Source organism: Castor canadensis, chromosome 10, assembly GCF_047511655.1.
Source record: "Castor canadensis chromosome 10, mCasCan1.hap1v2, whole genome shotgun sequence".
Taxonomy (NCBI): Eukaryota; Metazoa; Chordata; class Mammalia; order Rodentia; family Castoridae; genus Castor; species Castor canadensis.
The window spans coordinates 121,799,175-121,819,763 of record NC_133395.1 but is presented as its reverse complement, the minus strand read 5'-3'; the positions used below and the strand labels follow the sequence as shown (position 1 = coordinate 121,819,763).

The 20,589-nt window shown below is 37.6% G+C and overlaps 1 protein-coding gene across 1 annotated transcript in view; it reads left to right on the top strand.

The window, feature by feature from the left end:
• LOC109679167 (cadherin-related family member 3-like) overlaps positions 1 to 20,589 on the top strand; it is a 74,915-nt gene that overhangs the window by 40,246 nt on the left and 14,080 nt on the right. The window contains 7 exon segments of the mRNA XM_074042895.1: positions 4,828 to 4,935; positions 6,016 to 6,212; positions 8,075 to 8,252; positions 9,034 to 9,196; positions 11,308 to 11,410; positions 14,729 to 14,827; positions 18,794 to 19,026. Coding sequence (XP_073898996.1) covers positions 4,828 to 4,935; positions 6,016 to 6,212; positions 8,075 to 8,252; positions 9,034 to 9,196; positions 11,308 to 11,410; positions 14,729 to 14,827; positions 18,794 to 19,026 — 1,081 coding nt within the window.

Genomic DNA, 20,589 nt, shown 5'->3' with positions numbered 1-20,589 from the left:
TTGCATCAAAGTGCTTCACAGGAAAAGAAATAGATCCTTAAGGCATCCCAATAAAATTGCTCCTGCATCTCCTAAGAAATTTTCCCTATTATGAAAGATGAGAATGGAATAAATCCTAAAAGTTAGCATCCTAAGGGTCAGATGTGATGGGACATGCCTGTTATCCCAGCTGTTTGGGAAGTGGAGGTAGGAGGATCAAGGTCTGAAGCTGGACAGGCAAAAGCATGAGAGCCTATCTGAAAAACTAAAAATGAAAGGACTGGGTATGGCTTAATCGGTAGTGCACTTGCCTAGCAGCACAAGGCCTTGAATTAATCCCCCAGTTCCACCAAGAAAGTCAGAGAGAGAGAGAGAGAGAGAGAGAGAGAGAGAGAGAGAGAGAGAGAGAGAGAGAGTTAGCATCCTAAGTAGCAAAGCCACAGCAGAGACTAAGCATCTCTCCATCACATGTATCACCTGTATAGATGTTTCATATCACTGTGAAACAGGTTTGGAGTATGAAAATGAATGTTTTATTTTTTGTGCCAACTTCATAAAATCAGCAGAAGAGTATGCCTTAATTATGCCTTTTGGGTAGAAATTGTCAAAAGTCTTTATCCATTTTCCCTCTATCCCAAGCTCTTTTACCCCATGTCAAATAATTCTTTGAATAATCTGATTCCATAAACAGCACTGGGAATAATGGATGCTAACCCATCACTGCTTCTCTTCTTTTCTTTTTGACCTGGTATGCCTTATGAGAAAAAATTATGCATATTCAAGATACTTGAAATTTGTTAACAAACAGGAGTCAAAGTATTAATGAAAACTTAAGAAATGAACTTTTTTCTTGATATGTGAAAATGAAAGCCTTCCCTTTTCTTAGAAAATCCTCCTCTTTGAATTCAGAGGAGCTGACACTGAAAAATTGAAGCTCTATTGCATAATTAGAATAAATACCTACTTGGCTAAAGGTTGCAATGCATTCTTACTAAAGTTCACAGAAGCTACCCCATTCCTTAATTTCCTTCTTAGCTGCAGAGATTGTGGGGAGAGGGAGCAATGAGCAGACCTTTAAGAGACAGTAAAGGAAATTTTCGACTGCCTCATGATTCTTATCAATTCCCTTTCTTTTTTTCTTTTTTTTAATTTATTTTTTAAAAAAATTTTATTGTTTTATTATTCATATGTGCATACAAGGCTTGGGTCATTTCTCCTTCCTGCCCCAACCCCGTCCCTTACCACCCACAACACCCCTCCCTCTCCTCCCCACCCCCTTAATACCCAGAAGAAAATATTTTGCCCTTATCTCTAATTTTGTTGAAGAGAGAATATAAGCAATAATAGGAAGGAACAAGGGTTTTTGCTGGTTGAGATAAGGATAGCTATACAGTGAGTTGACTCACATTAATTTCCTGTGCGTGTGTGTTACCTTCTAGGTTAATTCTTTTTGATCTAACCTTTTCTCTAGTTCCAGGTCCCCATCTCCTATTGGCCTCAGTTGCCTTTTAAGGTATCTGCTTTAGTTTCTCTGCATTAAGGGCAACAAATGCAAGCTAATTTTTTAGGTGTCTCACCTATCCTCACCCCTCCCTTGTGTGCTCTTGCTTTTATCATGTGCTCAAAGTCCAGTCCCCTTGTTGTGTTTGTCCTTGATCTAATGTCCGCATATGAGGGAGAACATACGATTTTTGGTCTTTTGGGCCAGGCTAACCTCACTCAGAATGATGTTCTCCAATTCCATCCATTTACCGGTGAATGATAACATTTCGTTCTTCTTCATGGCTGCATATACTCCATTGTGTATAGATACCACATTTTCTTAATCCATTCGTCAGTGGCTGGGCATCTTGGCTGTTTCCATAACTTGGCTATTGTGAATAGTGCCACAATAAACATGGGTGTGCAGGTGCCTCTGGAGTAACCTGTGTCACAGTCTTTTGGGTATATCCCCAAGAGTGGTATTGCTATATCAAATGGTAGATCAATGTCTAGCTTTTTAAGTAGCCTCCAAATTTTTTTCCAGAGTGATTGTACTAGTTTACATTCCCACCAACAGTGTAAGAGGGTTCCTTTTTCCCCGCATCCTCGCCAACACCTGTTGTTGGTGGTGTTGCTGATGATGGCTATTCTAACAGGGGTGAGGTGGAATCTTAGTGTGGTTTTAATTTGCATTTCCTTTATTGCTAGAGATGGTGAGCATTTTTTCATGTGTTTTTTGGCCATTTGAATTTCTTCTTTTGAGAAAGTTCTGTTTAGTTTACTTGCCCATTTCTTTATTGGTTCATTAGTTTTGGGAGAATTTAGTTTTTTAAGTTCCCTATATATTCTGGTTATCAGTCCTTTGTCTGATGTATAGCTGGCAAATATTTTCTCCCACTCTGTGGGTGTTCCCTTCAGTTTAGAGACCATTTCTTTTGATGAACAGAAGCTTTTTAGTTTTATGAGGTCCCATTTATTGATGCTATCTCTTAGTTGCTGTGCTGCTGGGGTTTCATTGAGAAAGTTCTTACCTATACCTACTAACTCCAGAGTATTTCCTACTCTTTCCTGTAGCAACTTTAGAGTTTGTGGTCTGATATTAAGTTCCTTGATCCATTTTGAGTTAGTATTGGTATAGGGTGATATACATGGGTCTAGTTTCAGTTTTTTGCAGACTGCTAACCAGTTTTCCCAGCAGTTTTTGTTGAAGAGGCTGCTTTTTCTCCATCGTATATTTATAGCTCCTTTGTCAAAGATAAGTTGGTTATAGTTGTGTGGCTTCATATCTGGGTCCTCTATTCTGTTCCACTGGTCTTCATGTCTGTTTTTGTGCCAGTACCATGCTGTTTTTATCGTTATTGCTTTGTAATATAGTTTGAAGTCAGGTATTGTGATACCTCCAGCATTGTTCTTTTGACTGAGTATTGCCTTGGCTATTCGTGGCCTCTTGTGTTTCCATATAAACTTAAGGGTAGATTTTTCAATGTCTTTAATGAATGTCATTGGAATTTTGATGGGAATTGCATTAAACATGTAGATTACTTTTGGGAGTATCGACATTTTTACTAGGTTGATTCTACCAATCCATGAGCATGGGAGGTCTCTCCACTTTCTATAGTCTTCCTCAATCTCTTTCTTCAGAAGTGTATAGTTTTCCTTGTAGAGGTCTTTCACATCTTTTGTTAGGTTTACACCTAGGTATTTGATTTTTTTTGAGGCTATTGTAAATGGAATTGTTTTCATACATTCTTTTTCAGTTTGCTCATTGTTAGTGTATAGAAATGCTAATGATTTTTCTATGTTGATTTTATATCTTGCTACCTTGCTATAGCTATTGATGATGTCTAGAAGCTTCTGAGTAGAGTTTTTTGGGTCTTTAAGGTATAGGATCATGTCGTCTGCAAATAGGGATATTTTGACAGTTTCTTTACCTATTTGTATTTCTTTTATTCCTTCTTCTTGCCTAATTGCTCTGGCTAGGAGTTCCAGTACTATGTTGAATAGGAGTGAAGATAGTGGGCATCCTTGTCTGGTTCCTGATTTTAGAGGGAATGGTTTCAATTTTTCTCCATTAAGTATAATGCTGGCTATAGGTTTGTCATATATAGCCTTTATAATGTTGAGGTACTTTCCTTCTATTCCTAGTTTTCTTAGAGCTTTTATCATGAAGTGATTTTGGATCTTATCAAAGGCTTTTTCTGCATCTATTGAGATGATCAAGTGGTTTTTGTCTTTGCTTCTGTTAATGTGGTTTATTACGTTTATTGATTTTCGTATGTTGAACCACTCCTGCATTCCTGGGATGTCAATTCCCTTTCTTGAAAGGAAGTATGGGATGGGGGCTGTGAAATCGCTTATTCAATTTCTAATGAGAGAATAAAGAGGGTTCTTTGCTTCTCTACTCCCTTGCAGTCAACTGTCAGCATTCCGTGAGACCAATTATAATTTGAGCTCCTTAGTAGCAAAGCTCCAGCAGAGACTAGGCCCCTCCCCATCACAGGTGGTCTACATCATCTTTCCATTCTTGTAGTTAAGACTCCCCAGAATTAGTTTTTCAAATGTGTTTATTCTGAAAAGTAGACTGGCTTTGTGTTTTTGTTGTCAACAGTTGTGTCATAAAGAATCAACTTCTTATAGGAAAAATTATGAAATAACAAGAAAATTGAGGATGGCTTTATTTTGGTATAAACAGAACGAAAGCAGTTATTTTGATCTCAATTTTTAGTGCATTTCAAGTTAAAATATAATTTTTGTTTTCCCCTGAAGGGGTAACCAGTTGTTTCAGTTTGTCTAGGACTAAGGAGTTTTCTGAAATATGGGACTTTCAGTGCTAAAACCTGGAAAGTGCTGGCAATTAGGGAGACATACCATGAGAAACCCCAGTTTATGGACACAAACCTCATCTTGCAGTGAGGAAACATTCATTTTCCTGGTTTCTTCTTTCGCATTCTTTAAACCCATATACATCTCCAATGAAAGAAAAGCCCATTGACCATATAACTGTCCTGATGTTTCTTATAGTCAGTAAGGTGTTTTGAACAATGTTTAAAGGGTAGGAAGCCATAACCACAAACTTTGTTTGCTTCAACATACTAAAGAATTCCCATGGCATTTTTTTCTTTTTTTACTACTTATGGGGAGTAATAAACTTTTCTAAGTCTGCTTGTCCTTTCAACTGATTTGACCAATTCATTTCTCAGCAAAGTCTAAGTCATTTCCAACAGTGAAAATAACTGGTTTGTCTGGCATTGTAACCAGATGAATCAATTGTTGTCACTGGTAGGTTAAGTCTGATAGATTCTTCTTCTGGGGAAGCCTGTTCATTACTATAAATCTTAGCTATTTTTCTTGTGGCTGTGCCTTTAGTTTTTCACTGGTTATTAAAGTGGTCGATCCTGGAGGATTGTCTACTGCTGGAAATTTAAAGATTTTCCTCATCAATGCCAACAATAAGGATCCCACTCTTACCTGCAGGTAAGGAAATAAAACATTATTGTAATTTGACTTTGAAAATGTAGTCTTTTCTTTCTTTCTTTTCTTCCTTCCTTCCTTCTTTTCATTGAGAAAGAAAATAAGCAAGCAAGATGTAAACAACCACATACGATGTAAGATTCCAAAGAAAGGTCTCTCTTGAAAACTGAAGGCAAAATAGTTTTAAAGTATAAAATGTATTGAATTTGCAATAAAATAAGGTGTGATTAATGGAATAGATTCTTGGTGTTAGCCACTGGCTTATCTCTCACTACCCCCAAGGAAGATTCAAGCTAACATTATCACTATGGAGTTTATAAAAGCACATTGAGGGTCAGAAATTCTATGAAACTGGCTTTTACTACAGAAGGATAAGAACACAGTGGTCAAAGCCAGGCACCAGTGGCTCACGCCTGTAATCCTAGCTACTCAGGAGTCAGAGATCAGGAAGACTGAGGTTTGAAGCCAGCCAGCCCTGGCAAATAGTTTGTGAGATCTTATCTGGAAAAAAATCCATCAAAAAGTGTGTGTGGGGATGGTGGAATGGCTCAAGGTGTAGACCCTGAGTTCAAACCCCAGTATTGCAAACGCACACACACACACACACACACACACACACAAATTGGCCAAGCATACAGGCTCTAGAGCAAACAGGCTTGGGGTCTAATTCTCTCTCAACCACCTTCATATTTAATTCTGAACGTTATTTAATCTTATGTTCTCAGTTTTCACATCTGTGAAATGGGGACAGGAAAGATACCTACTTCATAGCGCTACTTGGTGCAATGAATGATGTAACCCATCACAGGCACTTAGGATTTTGTTTAAACTATATAAATGTACAAAATAAGCCTAATTTAAATTGTCACTATGAATCCCCCACTGTGTAATGAATATATTCTAATAAAAACTATAAAAAATAGGTAAGTGATCAATAAATGGGTTAGCTGTTAATATCATAAAGATTATTTTATCACACTGACTGCAATATCCTACTCCTTCACTGCCATAAAGTATAAAAAAAGTAACTAAATAATGATCTCTAATGATAATACCCTAATAATTTTTCCTTTTTAAAACAAGCTTATTCAATATTGAAAATGGTGTATTGAGTGCTACTTCTATAAACTCAACTCTGCACAATAAAGTTGACATCACCCTGGGTGAAGAAATCCCAATTGGGAAACCAGTTGGAATATGCCAGGCAACTGATAAAGATAACCTGGGATATTTAACCTTTGAACTTGAGCCACAGAATATTTACTTTGCAATCAATAAAGGTAGGTTGAGATTTGTCCTTGGCAAATTGTCTTATCATTGGCAACTGCAATCATTGATCTGTGTAAGAGGACCTCGTCCATAGACTGAGTTTCTTGAGGGTAAGTGTGGGCCCTACTGGATTCCCAGAAACCCAACATAAACCACCTGGTAGATGCTTCACAGGTACTTATAGGATAATTCTTTGTAAGACCTAGATCTTTGTTCACTCATGAGCTAACATGTGGCTCTTTATGGCTGCATGGCTACTACAAAGTTGGCAGCCTTATCTCCGCATTTTACGGACCTTTCTAGTTCTTCTCAGACATAGCTCAACTCTTCTCTTTGCTTCAGCTCCAAATTTTTGTGAGGGAGAATCTGATTGGACTTTTACTCCACATCCAATCAGCTGAGACTGAGGGTGTATCAGATTACACAGTAGATCTTTTCCCAAATAAACCACTTGCACTCTAATTCTCATCTTGAGTTCTTCTGGGAGAGCCCCCTTACCTGACTTACTGCACAGATCTCTTACCTGGGCTTCTGCTCTCAGTCTTAACTGTGAGGAATTTCTACAGTAGCTAGAATGATTATTTATTTATTTATGGTACTGGGTATTGAACTCAGGGATGTGCACCTGCTAGGTAAGCCCTCTACCATTTGAGCTACACCCCCAGCTCTTTTGCTTTAGTTTGTTTTCAGATAAGGTCTCTCACTAACTTTGCCTGTGCTGACCTCAGACTGTGATCCTCCTACCTCTGCCTCACAAGTAGCTGGGATTACAAATGTGCATCACTGTGCCTAGTTCCTGGAATTATTTTTTTTTTTTATGAAGTCAAGTTGGATCATATCTTCCCCTGTGCAAAATCCTCCTGTGATTTTTCCCTTTGCATTTGGAATTGGATCCAGATTTCTTACCTCCCATCGTGGTCTTGTTTTTTCTGACTTTTGTCTCTTTTTTTGAACCTCATCCTGCTCCTTCTTTCTTTTTGTCCATTATACTGCCAGCCAATAATTAGATTGCCTGCCTTAGGACTTCTGCCCCTGTATTTTTTAGGACCTAACTATTAGACATTTTTTTAAAAATCACATTACAATTTTCATTTCTTTAATAATATGTATTTTGAATTTTGTTTTTATTTTATTTTGTTTTCTGCACTTGTTTAGTGTTTGTCTCTCAGCCCAGATTGCAAATTCCAAAATAACACTGTAGTATGTACAGTAGCAAGCACAGTTCCTGGCTCATAGTTGGCACTTTACTTTTACTCCGGGCCTCACTTGCTAGGCAGGCACTCTATCACTTGAGCCGCACCCCCCTCCTTTTTCCTTCAGTTATTTTCTCAGGTAGAGTCTTGCATTTTTGCCCCGGGACCAGCCTCAGATCACTATCCTACCATCTACAGTCTCCCATGTAGCTGGGACCACAGACACACACCACCATGTCAGGCTTTGTTGGTTGAAATGGAGTCTCACAAGCTTTTCACTGGGGCTGAACTTGAACTGTGATCCTTCTGATCTCCACTTCGCAAGTAGCTAGGATTATAGCTGTGAGCCACTATGCTTGGCCAGTAAATGTTTGACCCCCTCCCATTTTATCACCCTACATGTGCTTCAGTCCTAAAATAAAGACTTCTTCTTCTAGAATGTCTTCTCTGTTCTCCTAAGCCACAATTTTGTTTTTGCTGCCAGTTAATGTATTATGATTAATAGTGTATTTTGAGCTTGAATAATTAAACACCAGGGCCTGCACTTTGAATCAGCTTCTTAATTCTAATGAATGGGACAAAATTTATACTTGGTCTTTTCCATAGCAACACATGTAATAAAGTAATTTTGAAAATGACAGCCTGGGCCACTTTGAGCAAGCTGTGTTGTTTCATTACAGAGCATGGGACTGTGGTAACTGCTACCCGTCTTGACGTGGAGAGAGCTGTGTTTGAAAGTGTTCAGTTCTTCTCCATGAAGGCTTGTGACCGTGACCAGAGGTGTGCAGAAATTCCAGTGACTGCCTATATTAATGGCCTTAATGATAACTCACCCTTCTGTGATCAACATCTGATTAGGTGAGCTGAGATGGGTGAGCAGGGGCAAGAATTCAGAGTGGGCTGAGAGAGAGAGTTATTGCTGTATTTATTAGCTCAATTCATGTGTGATCATCAAATTGAACCTTGTCAGCCTTGTCATGGTTCTCAGATATGACCTGTTGAGCCTCTTTGTGACTGAAAGTTGGGTTTTCAAGATCTGACAGTTAGTAAGGTAAACCTTGAGATTTGGAGTGTTAGCTTAGGCTTGGGACTGGGTAGTTAGGGAAGCTTCCTGAAGAATGAGAGCTAAGTTAGTGTTTGAAGGATAAGTAAGATTTAGAAGCTGAAGACTTAAGGACTTAAGCGTGAGCAGAGCATGTGGGCAGCGAGATTCCTGGTGAAGAGATGGGAGGATGTATAGAAATGGGACAAGTCCACCATGACTACAGAATGGTAAGGATCATCTTTCTTGATCACACCGTCCAGATGCCCCAAGTTGGAAAAATCCCAGAGAATGACTTGATTCCTGCTCAGGACTTCTCCACTGAAGTAGGGGCTTTGATCAACTTCCCATCCCAAATAAGTGCCTAGCTAAGTACAGAAAGGAACCCTCCCAGAAAAGGATGATGGTCTCACTGAGTTCTTAGAACCTGCTGGGAAATGATTACCGAGAAGAGGCTCCAAAGCTGGTCTGTCTCCCCCAGCATAACTAGGGCATCCACACACAGAATAATCCAACTAGCAGATGTTTATGGGAAAAGCATTTCATTTTAAAGGAATGTCCATCTAAGGTGATTTTTGTTCTTGAACAATTAAACAGGTACACAGGCAAGGAGGTGATTGCGAAAGATACAGTAGTTGCTAAGCTCTTGTGTCATGACCTTGACAAGCCTTCTAACATAATCCATTATGCTCCAAGCTCTGGCCCAATTGGTTCTGGACAACTCTTTAAACAAATGCCAAATGCTGAAAATTTCATCCAGGTGAGCCCCAGATGTTACTCCAGGAAGCTTTCCAGGAAGATGGGGTCATTTCGTGGGCACAGTTGGAATGGTGTTGGTAGATTCCAAAAGAAGAGCTTCTGTATGATATATTTGATAACATCGTAAGAACCTTTGTAAGTGCCGCAATGTACCCCCGCCCAGCACAACGATAAAGGTGGAAACAAAGATTCTGACCCAGAAAAGAGGAATTCTGGGTCCTCTATTGCCTTCCTGGAAGGCATTTGGGCAAGTCCTTCATTACCTTACTATCTGCCATCATTTTCTCCTTGTCATAAAAAGCACAAAATAATTTGCTTCCTATTTAGCTAGGGAAATCAGAAGCTAAAAAGAAGGTTGATTTCCTTGGAGATAAGTCTGTGTGACTGCATGTGTGACAATGGCTTATTCTCCTGGCACTGGGAGTGGTTGATCAGTTCCTTTCCAGACACCCTCTGGAGATTCTAAACTTTTTCATTGGAAGAATATGAGCACAGTATGTCCTTTTTTTTCTTTCCCAGCATGTCATTCTGCTTTAGAAGAAATTCTTCCTTCTAACTCCTAATTTCCACAGCTCTTTATTTCAAACTGATAGGTTGGCATAATTGTTCTTAACCCAAATATCACCAAGTACCTTCCTTTATCCCTTTTTCCTTTAGCCAGAATATATGGCTGAGAAAGTCATTAATGACCTTTTTATTTTGTAGTCCTAATCTCAAATTTTCTTGAGAAAGTGCACAAGCTACAAGCCAAGTTCTTGCATATGTTGCAAATTTTGGACGCATAGGCATTGAGCCAAGAGGTTTCCTGGGTTGATGCTCATTTTGTAATGAAATGCCAAACTGCCATTTTTTGTAAAGTTTAGATGAAAATAGAGGATTTTTTTTTCTTTTGCTGTACTGAGGCTTGAACTCAGGGCCTCCACCTTGAGCCACTCCATCAGCCCTTTTTGTGTTAAGTATTTTTGAGATGTAGAGTCTCATGAATTATTTGCCCAGGCTGGCTTCGAACTGCGATCCTCTTGATCTTTGCCTCCTGAGTAGCTAGGATTACAAGTGTGAGCCACCAGCACCCAGAGAGGATTTGTAAAACATGATTCAAACTAAGATTTGGACCTTCACATATACTCACTTAGTATCCTGAATAACTGCCTCTACCCATCACTCCTGTGTAATTAATTTCTGTGTTTGCATAATTATCCTTTAGGTATTAAATGTCACTTATTCCTAGGAGTTTTCTTTTAATTACCATAACTGGCTTAGTTCTCTCTGCTAAGGGCTCACATTATAAGTTGTACATCCCTGATCAAAACACTTATTAGACTCTGTTGTACCTATTTAGCTGTTGATCTTATTAAACTGTGACATTTATATATGTTTCTAAGTGGTTCCTACTCATGAACCAAAACCTACTATACTGCTTGGAGCATATCAGATACTCAGTATGCTTTAATGAATCATAAACTAAATGAATGAATCATAAACTAAAAATTTAAAAATAGTACCTGTTTCCAAACACCTACCTTCTTGGTATCATAATGATTTCAGTTTATGCCATCTAAGATTTATTCTAAAGCTATTAAATTAAGACTGTCTTCAAGTCTTTGATATGGGACCCATCTTCTTTTCTTTGATATGCCTAGTATCTAATGTTGTAATTGGCACCAAATTAGTACTCAATAAATATTTTTGAAATGGTGAGTGACTTATAATAGAAATAACTTACATTTTTATGCTTTTCACTTACAAAGTTCATTCCAAATATTTTCTCCATTTAAATATTTTGCCTAAGGCAACACAATTAGCATGCATTGGAGACAGGATATGACCCACATTTTTCTTCTACTGTGTCAGGATGTTTTGTCCAAAAGAAAGCTACTCTGGAAGGAAACTGGAGATATCCCTTTGTGCTACCCAAAATGCTTACTTTTGTGTATCAGCATCTGCCAGTCTCAGGCACATTCTGATACCATCCTATTATTTTTATTATTTATTATTTTATCTCCCTAGGAAATAAAAATGGCTATACACTTACCTTTTCTAGAATGATTTATTATTTAAAACACATACATTAAAAATTTGGTCCTTTCAGTTGAAATAATGTTGTTCTATAAGGTTGCCAAAGACTTGGATTATGAAAACGCAGAGGTGGTTGCAGCTGGCCATATCTATGAAATGACGATTTCAGTATTTGATGACTTACATCCCTCTTATACAGGTAATCTTGATAAAATTTTCAAGTGAAGTAGGTGCTCATTCCTTAGATTCTTCACATTAGATTTTAAAATGTCAAAATTCATCATTTTTGGGACAATTTTATTAAGTTAGGCAAAGGGGGAAGGAGAGAATTGGTAGATTGGCTTTGGAAGTTTTCATCAGATCTCTTAGCAGCACCTTAAACTCCTTGGAGCTTAAGGAGTAGTAGATGTAAAGATCAATTCTTAGGTTTGATATTTGATCTCTTGTCTAGCAATACCAAGTAATTCTTACTTGTAAAGGGCCAGAATGTCGTTGGGCAACATTTAGTCCAAACATACAGGTAATTGGATGCTTTCAAAACATTTTAGTTGAATTATTTATATGACATAGAGCTGTTATTAATGCAAATCAGTGGGCACTTGCTAAGTTTGACAGCTCATGACCTTCATGAAGGTGAGAACAGTTATTCCTCTCTCCCTCTTGATCTTCTCATAACTATCTACCATTTTAGATCAGCCTTTGGTGCAATTCTCCTAGATTTAAGTCCACCTAGATTGCATGATCACAAAACCCTTGACATTTGTGGATTTAACAGTCATAGTTTTGCTGATTGCAAGCTACTCTTTGGTACATATTTGAATTGTATGCTATGGATCCAGGGCAGAGAAAAGGAAGTGGGTTATTGTACAAATGAGAAAACACATCAAGCACCCCAAAGGGTCATTATTCTGCTCCGTATTACCATTTTGAGAGTAAATTTGTGAGATTTTTTGAAAGTTTCTTAAAAATTTCAGGTTACATATCTATCATTAATATCAAGTGTCACTTGTACCTGGAAAGCATGGCAATAAGTCATTTAACAGGTGGGTGGGATTAAAGATATCCAAGAAGATGTGGTATTTGGCTAGCAAACACAGATATAGCTATAGAATGTGAATATCTGGTAAGGGAGAGCCTAGGGGTAACATTTGGGTTTCTTCTTTTGTGAAAACTGAATCTTTGCTGGTGGCTTCCTGAATCATTGGGTTGAAAAGGATTCTGAGATTGCATCGGGAAGCAAGGAGAAAGAATGCTTTGTCTTTTATGGATGTAGAAGAGTAGAATTGTGGCAATCATCTATATGTTTGCAACCAACTTAATGTTCAATGGTAATCAACATACCCAGGACTCTTTAAAACCCTCTTGACTCAATGATAAAAGAATTTTAGTGGGGCCAAGTTTAAAAAGGTGATTTGTAGATTTAAATGGGCCAACTATATGAAGAAGTGATATGTAGGTGACAGGGACCCAAGCATGACAGAATGCCCAGAAGTGTTCTCATTGTCTTTTCTCTCTTGCTTACCAGTGCATCTCATGCACAGGTCTACTACATAGACCAACTGCCCTTTTAGAATGGATGGTTTTCTTGCAGTTATACCAATTCTCATGGTCTAACTAATCAAGAAATAATTTTCCCCCTCATTTTTGAGACTTTTCTCAATAGGGAAGAAGAAAAAAATCTCTCATAGTAATAAATCATCCACATCCTGTCTGGTCCTCACACCCCAGCATATTCACAGTAACTGCTTATAATGGGTGCTTGTAACACTGCAAATGTGATTTAGTCTATTTTTATATGCCAGCTAATTAGCACAATTTTGAGTCTTTATGGATGCAATAAAATCATGGTATGGCAAAGCTGTAAATGGCACCTGCTCTTGCTACACACAAATGGAGTTTATTAGAGGAACTGTATAGGCTTTAACATAAATCACCTGTCTTTGTAGAACAGCACTCTTTAAGCTTTATGGGGGATTGTGGACACCTTTGAAATTCTTATGAAAACTGTAGATGCTATCCCTTGAAAAATGCAAGTAATAATCTATGCTAATGAAGAGTGCCAGATTCCCTGAAGTAAAGGTCCAGGTTAAATTAAAAAGATAGCAGATTAAATTGTATTGTTTGATGTATGTGGCATGGATTTTTAGGAGAGGCTATACACAAGCATTCTCCAGAACATGAATTCTGCCAGCTAATGTGCTGAAGGAGAATTCATGGTCAAATAAATTTAGGGGAGCAATGCATACCTGGAGATTCAAAATACATAGTGGCACACTAGAAATCCCAAGAAGTATTGCCATAAAGAAACCTTTTTATCTTTTTATCTTTATTTAATTTAAGATTTTGTATTTGACACATTAGCATCTCAGAGTCTTCTCTGAGACATTGGCAGACATTGGCAGACACAGCTTGGTCCATTACCCAATCAGTGACTTATTAGCTCTGTTTTAAACTTAATTATGTGAACTTCACTTTCTCATCTGTGAAACTGGAATAATAATGCCAGTATTAAGTCAGTGACTTGCACAGTAAATTTAACTATTGCTTTACTTTTAATAAAAATTTTCTCTCTAAGTTACTTCCTTCTTTTTGACAAGTCTCTAATATACTAGGTCAGCTCGTTGGCCTGAAATAGAGTTCCCTCTTTATAATGTATAATACACAAACATCTGGCTGAGGTGAACAAAATACAATAACTACTTTTTATTCAACATTTTGTAGTATGAGTATCCTTCTTGCAGATGATAGCATTTGGACCTAACATCCACACTGTGATGGAAGAGATTGAAACGGTTATTTTTATTTCTTATTTATCTGCATATAATAGTTGTATAGGGGATACATTGTGACATGTACCTATGTGCTCACAATGTATCACAATCCTATTTTGATTTTTTTTTTAATGAGAAAACTAGGTCTCTGAGAAGTTAAACTAGCTCAAGGCCACAGAGTGCATGTAAAAGTCAACCATTCAACATGGGTTTTCTGAGTCTCTTTCAGAATAGTGATTTTTTTTTTTTTTTTTGTGGTACTGGGGTTTAAAACCAGGGTTTTCCTCTTGCTAGGCAGGCACTCTCTATCACTTGAGCCACACCTCCAGCCCTTCTACATCTCTCCATTTCACCTTTTAGAATTACACAATAGAAGCAGAACTTTGAATGTCACATGCTGTGTTACAGTGGCACCTTAGCAAACTCTAATGGAGGATACTGAACCCATGAAAAATGCAATAGATTTTCTTGTATAAAATATGTAATTATACATTTATATATGATAACATGCATATCTTTAGTATATAAAATAAAATATGAAATGTAGTACATTACCTATTTATGACAAAATTGTTTTGATTAGCACTGGAATTGGCTTGGGTTCCTTGAGAAGACAGACTGTGGAAACAGGGATTGTTTGGAGGGCAGAGGCAATTTCAAACTCCTCTGCTAATCCTGTATCTCTGGGCACATTTAGCATGTTTGAAGATAATAACAAAGCATTTATTCACTGTTCAATTTTACAGTTACTGTGACAGTCATTGTGGAGATTGAGCCTACCAATGATTTCAGTCCTGTATTTAAGGCTGCACACTATTCGTTTCTGGTTCCAGAGACATCTAGGGGTAAGAGTTCCCTTACTTCTATAATGTTAAAGCATCCACAAAGAAATATTTACCCTATCTCTTATGAGCATGATGGAGAAAACACAGCCTCTTCAACAAATGTTGCTGGGAAAACTGTGTATCTGCCTGCAGAAAACTGAAACTAGATCCATGTTTGTCACCCTGTACAAATATCAACTCAAAGTGGATTAAGGGCCTTAATATCAGACCTGAAACCTTGAAGCTAGTATAGAAAAGATCAAGGAACACACTGGAAGCAATAGGCATAGGCAAGGACTTCCTCAGTAGAACACAAGTGGCTCAGCAACTAAGAGAAAGGATTGACAAATAGGATTACATGAAATCAAAAAGCTTCTGCACAACAAAAGAAATGGTCTCTAAATTGAAGAGGCCACCCAGAATGAAAGAAAATCTTTGCTAGCTATACATCAAACAAGGAACTGACAACCAGAATATAGAGAGCTCAAAAAACCAATGAAAAAATATGCAAACAGATGAGGGAGCATTGTGGGGCTCCAGACCTTCAGAGAACAGGTTAATTTTCATTGATAATGCCTCAGTATCATCCTGACAATTTCCTCAAAGGCTCTCTTGAAATCTGATGTCATATCTAGGATTTTTAAATGAAAAATATATACATTAATTTTATTTCATTTCTCTTTCCCTTTGCTTCCAAACGAGGCCCAAGTATAAAATAGGGATAATGTGCTCATTAGTCATATAACTTGAAAATCCCTCAAGCAACTGGGGTCAAGATTTTAGGCCCAGAGCCAAGATCATAGTTAGGGTTGTATCTCAGTCATAAATTAGATATGAATTAGGTCACATATGATAGCATTCCAAAGAATATTTGATTTGGGAGGGACAGCAGGGATAATATTTGTATTTTCTGTCATCCAAGAGAGGAACCTATCCCTTCCACAGCATTCTGGATGGTGAGTCCTCCAGGGTTAACTTGAATACTTCAAGGAACAGGACAGGTTGCATGATGCAGTCAAATCAGACTTGCTTATGAGAGCACCATGATGTAGCAGAAAGACGATGAATGCTGGAGCCAAACAGGATTGAACTGAAATCTGACTCTGCTACCGCTGGTTAAATGACCTTAGACAAGTCATGTCATCTCTTTGTACTTTAAGTTCTCATCTGTAAAGTGATGATTACAATAACTAGCTCATAGAGCTGAGATAAAGGTTAACTGATAACTGTATGTATGTTAGTTACAAGACATATGTCAATGTTACCATACCACCACTGCCAATAACAACCACCACTAATGCTTATAGAGTGCCAACAATGTACAATGTGCTACATTTTCCTTTTCTTTACTCCTTTTCTTCCCTCTTTCCTTCTTTCCCTCTTTCCTTCCTTCCCTTCCCTTCCTTTCTTCCTTCCTTCCTCCCTCCCTCCCTTTCTTTCTTTCTCTCCTCTCTCCTCTTCCCTCTTCCCCCTCCCCTTTATCCCCTCCCCCCTTTCCCCTCTCTCCTCTCTCTCTCTCTCTCTCTCTCTCTCCTCTCTCTCTCTCTTTCTTTTTCCTAAAAGTAATCTTGATCTTTCCCATCAGAGTACATGAACAGAATTAAATCGGAGGAACATTGTTTTTGTTTTTTTTTTTTGGAGGAGATGTTTATAGAGGAGACAAAATCTTCACAACGCAGTACCAATTTGCTCTAAGGAGGAAACTGAAATTTAAAATTACTCCAAGCACAAACTCCCTCAGAATATCAGGCATTTTAGCCTATAGACCTTGAGGATGTTAAAAAAAATCCATTAATGTGGAAGTCTTCTTTCAAGTTGAGTTGACTAGCACAAAAGATGTGAGTGTGTCTTGAGGATTACATGAAATTTTTTCCTCTAACAGAATTATGGAAATCTATGATGTTTAAAGTAAAATTTTGATGTTTTGTGATGAATTGACAAAAAAATCCTGGAAGGGGGTAGGCATAAGTAAAAAAAATTTAATGATTTCTAAGAAAATAAAATCATACTGGGTTGCAAGTCAAAAGGGAAGACATTTCATTTCCAGTATATTTTAATGAGGAAGTTTGGCAGAGTTTCAGTTTCATTATACTATTTTACAACTCAGGTAAGATGCTCCAGAGAGCTTATAGTTTATATTGAAAGGTTAATTTTATACCCATAGAAGAATAATCTTCTCATTACACTTAACCAGGTGTTGAATGTGAAAATGACCACATTTTTGCCTTACATGGTCTTTTAACACCTTTTTCTTAATAATGATGTTTTCACATAGGCAATAGGTTCAACTCTATATCCTGGAGTTGCTGTAGGGAAACACATTCTTTTTCACCAATGTGCTTCCTCTATTCCTAATATCATGAGTTGTATTCATTACCTGTTTAATAACATGTTATCAGAGGATGCTAAGTATTGGTAAAAGGATGTCAGCAGAGAGAGAAACTGTTAGGTTCATGGTGGAGAAGATAGCATGTGAAATGATTTCTTCAATAGAATTTTCAGTTTTTTATGATTAGCTACCAAAATGTCCTATACATATGTTTGGTGAGCTAGCTAGCCATTGTATGATGTTATTTCAATATACAGAGGAGTAAAATAATCTGCCTTGGGGTTTTTAATTTAAGTGATTAGATTAATTAAGTGATTAATTTAAGTGATTGGGGATAAATCTATCATATCTATAATCTATGACCATAAGTATGCCTTATGATAAACTCCTTAAAAATTAGAGTAACACAACAATAAACACTCCATAAGTCTGAGAATTGGCTGGGCTGCCCCTCTGATCTTGGTTGAGCTTGCTCAAAATTGTGAGACTTGGCTGGTTTTCAATTGATCTGTCCTGGCTTTTGCTGGGGTCCCTGGGATGTCTTGGCTCTTTGCTCATCCTCCAACAGGCTAGCCTCAATGTTCTCAGTTAAAGGAACAGGTGCAATCACCATTAGAATAACTTTCAAAGGGACTGAATTAGGGGCATATAAATGGAACTGTGTGGCAAGAGTAAAACACATCTAACCACACAAGTGCTGTGAAAGCCTCTGCTTTTACCAGGTTTGCAAATATTCCATTGATTCAACAGGTCACATAGCTGAACCCCAAGCTAGAATGGGAAGGTTATTTGTCAAACAGCATGAACAAGGGAAGAGTCAGGAATTTTGGCTTATGAATGTGATTAGTGGACCATATCCACTTTTCTTCTAATACATTATTTGGGGTTACTACACACTGGAATTGTAGAAAAATGATTAAAAAATCAGCAAATGTGGATTTGAGTCCTGCCTTTACCACTACTAGCCCTGTGACCCTGGGCAAGTTATTTATTACCACAGGGCCTTGTTCCCTTCTCTGCAAAAAGGAGACATGTAGTTGTAGTAATTATAGCATCAGGCTGTTGGGAACGATTCAATGAAAGAATGTGTTTAAATAATAACTAATTCTTATTTAGCATTTACTGTATACCAGCACTACCCTAACTGCTTTATATATTTTAACTCATTCAGTCCTCACAGATCTGTATGGTAGATACTGTTATTATGCCTAGTCAGCAGATGGAGAAAGAACATGGTATCTAAAGAGGTTATAGAAATTTCTAATGCTACAATAGTTTAAGTGCTAACTGATGCTACTGTTAGCATAATGCTCAGATTAAGATAACTATTACTATGAGGTCATTATGTATGTATTTATTTTTGGTGGTACTGGGGTTTAAACTCAAAGCTTTGTGCTTACTAGGTAGGCACTCTACCACTTGAGCCATGCCTTCAGCCTATGAGTTCATTTTTTAACTTACATCATTGTTTAAGTTAGCCAAGGACTCTCTCTCTGTCTTCCATCATATAGAGTTGGAGTGTTCAAGCATACTTCAATGCTCCAAAGGATTTAGGTATCCTTCTGAGAAACTGTGATATTATTTAGAACACAAAGACATGTTAAACTTTTTAGAGTATCTGCATGAGATGAATGAACCTTATAAAACATTACTGGCAGCTTTCCACAAAGTTGGACGAGTGACTGCCATTGATGAAGATCACCCACCAAATTGTCTGACCTACAAGATAGCCAGTGGAGACATCCAGGTTGTACAAAGGTTCTGGATTCACCCTCTCTCTGGAATGATTGAACTAACCACACAGCCGGACTATGAGTTTGTGAAGCAGTATAAACTTACCGTGGAAGCTGTGGACTGTGGCAGAGTTCATCCTCGCACAGCAGTGACCACAGTAAGTGGAGAGACTCAGGTTTTCATATACTTGAGATGATCTATTTATGTTTTCATTTATCACAGTAGGAAGGGTCGAATGTTAACAACAATAGATGGGGAACTGTGCAATTTTCTCCTACTTCCCTGGCACTCCATAGCTTTTGCAAACATTTAACTTTGGAAGTGTGAGGATTGGTTGAGAATGAAGGCCCTGACAACTCCTTTCATTTTCATGTGATGAACTTAGAATTATAGCAAATATGCACTTAGCCCTTGCCAATTGCTAGTTCCTGTTCTAGAAACTATATTTATTTGTATATGTATTTACTTGTCCAAAAGGATTCAGATTATTCCTTTGTGAACTTATTAAATTATTTGAAAAGCAAAGGCATGTTAAGCTTTTAGAGTTAATGAAATGAAGATTTAGTTGAGTCTCACTTTAAATGTTTGAGGCAGGCAATATTATAATCATTCCCACTCTACAGATGAGAAAACTGAAGCCCAGAGTTTAGGAAATGTACCTGATGTTACTCATAAGTTTCATAGACCTGTACTCAAACCCAGGCTGCCTCCCATTGAGAGGTAAAATTTACAATGAAAGTAATTAGCCAAGATGCTTTCCTTTGACCTCAAAGTGAGGGAAAGTATAGACCTTTACATTATTTTAGCAATGTCAAAGGACTCTTGAAAGACATCAGGAGTGAATGCTGCTGTATTTATTATGTGGTGTGTGTCATCAGTGATTACAAGGTTTTGTCATTGCAGAAGAGACAGAAGGGAGGACTGAAGAACTTTAAGGTTCCCATCTGACTTGGTGACTCACTGTGCATTTCCTCCTACTGTATAGATCCCTATGGTTTCCTGCTTATGTGGTTATTAGGTTTTCTGAGTGTGTCACTGTGAGCAAAACATCAGGGCCATTTGCGTCACCAATTAGAACGACTTTCACAAGGACTGAGTTACAGTCATGAAGCTGGAGTTATGTGGCTTGGTTGTCTTGGGATGATACCCATGAGAGTAATCTTTATGCTGAGGTACCTGTGGCAGTTTTTCCTGTAGACACTTATGAATTCCCAAAATGGTATAGGATGACACCACTTGCAATTATCATTCTGTTATTACAAATGAAAAGAGAAAGCAGATTTAATAATAAAAAAGTTTCAAGTGACTCTGTTCTTATAAGAAGAATTTATGTTTTGCCTAAAGACAAAGCAGGAACTTACTCATTCTTTCCTCTGCTTAATGAATATTTATTGAGTGTTTACTCTACGTATAACATCTTGGGTTACAGTGAAGTGTAAAGCACCACACATGCCTTCAGAAAGCTTAAAAATGTTAATACATGAGAAATTAAATAGTATATAGCAGGTGCCAAACTGATGATACAGTTGATTCAACTTTGGAAAAGGAAGATAGGTCTTTAACTTTCCATAATTTAGGGATCCATTATTGTAATCATCACCACCATTGTCGTCATTCACTTTTTATTAAGAACCTATTAAAAGCAAAGTAGTATGATAAGCCCTTGATTGTTTAGTCCTCAATCCCATCACCTGAGGTAGTTCCTGATGCTCCTTTTTAC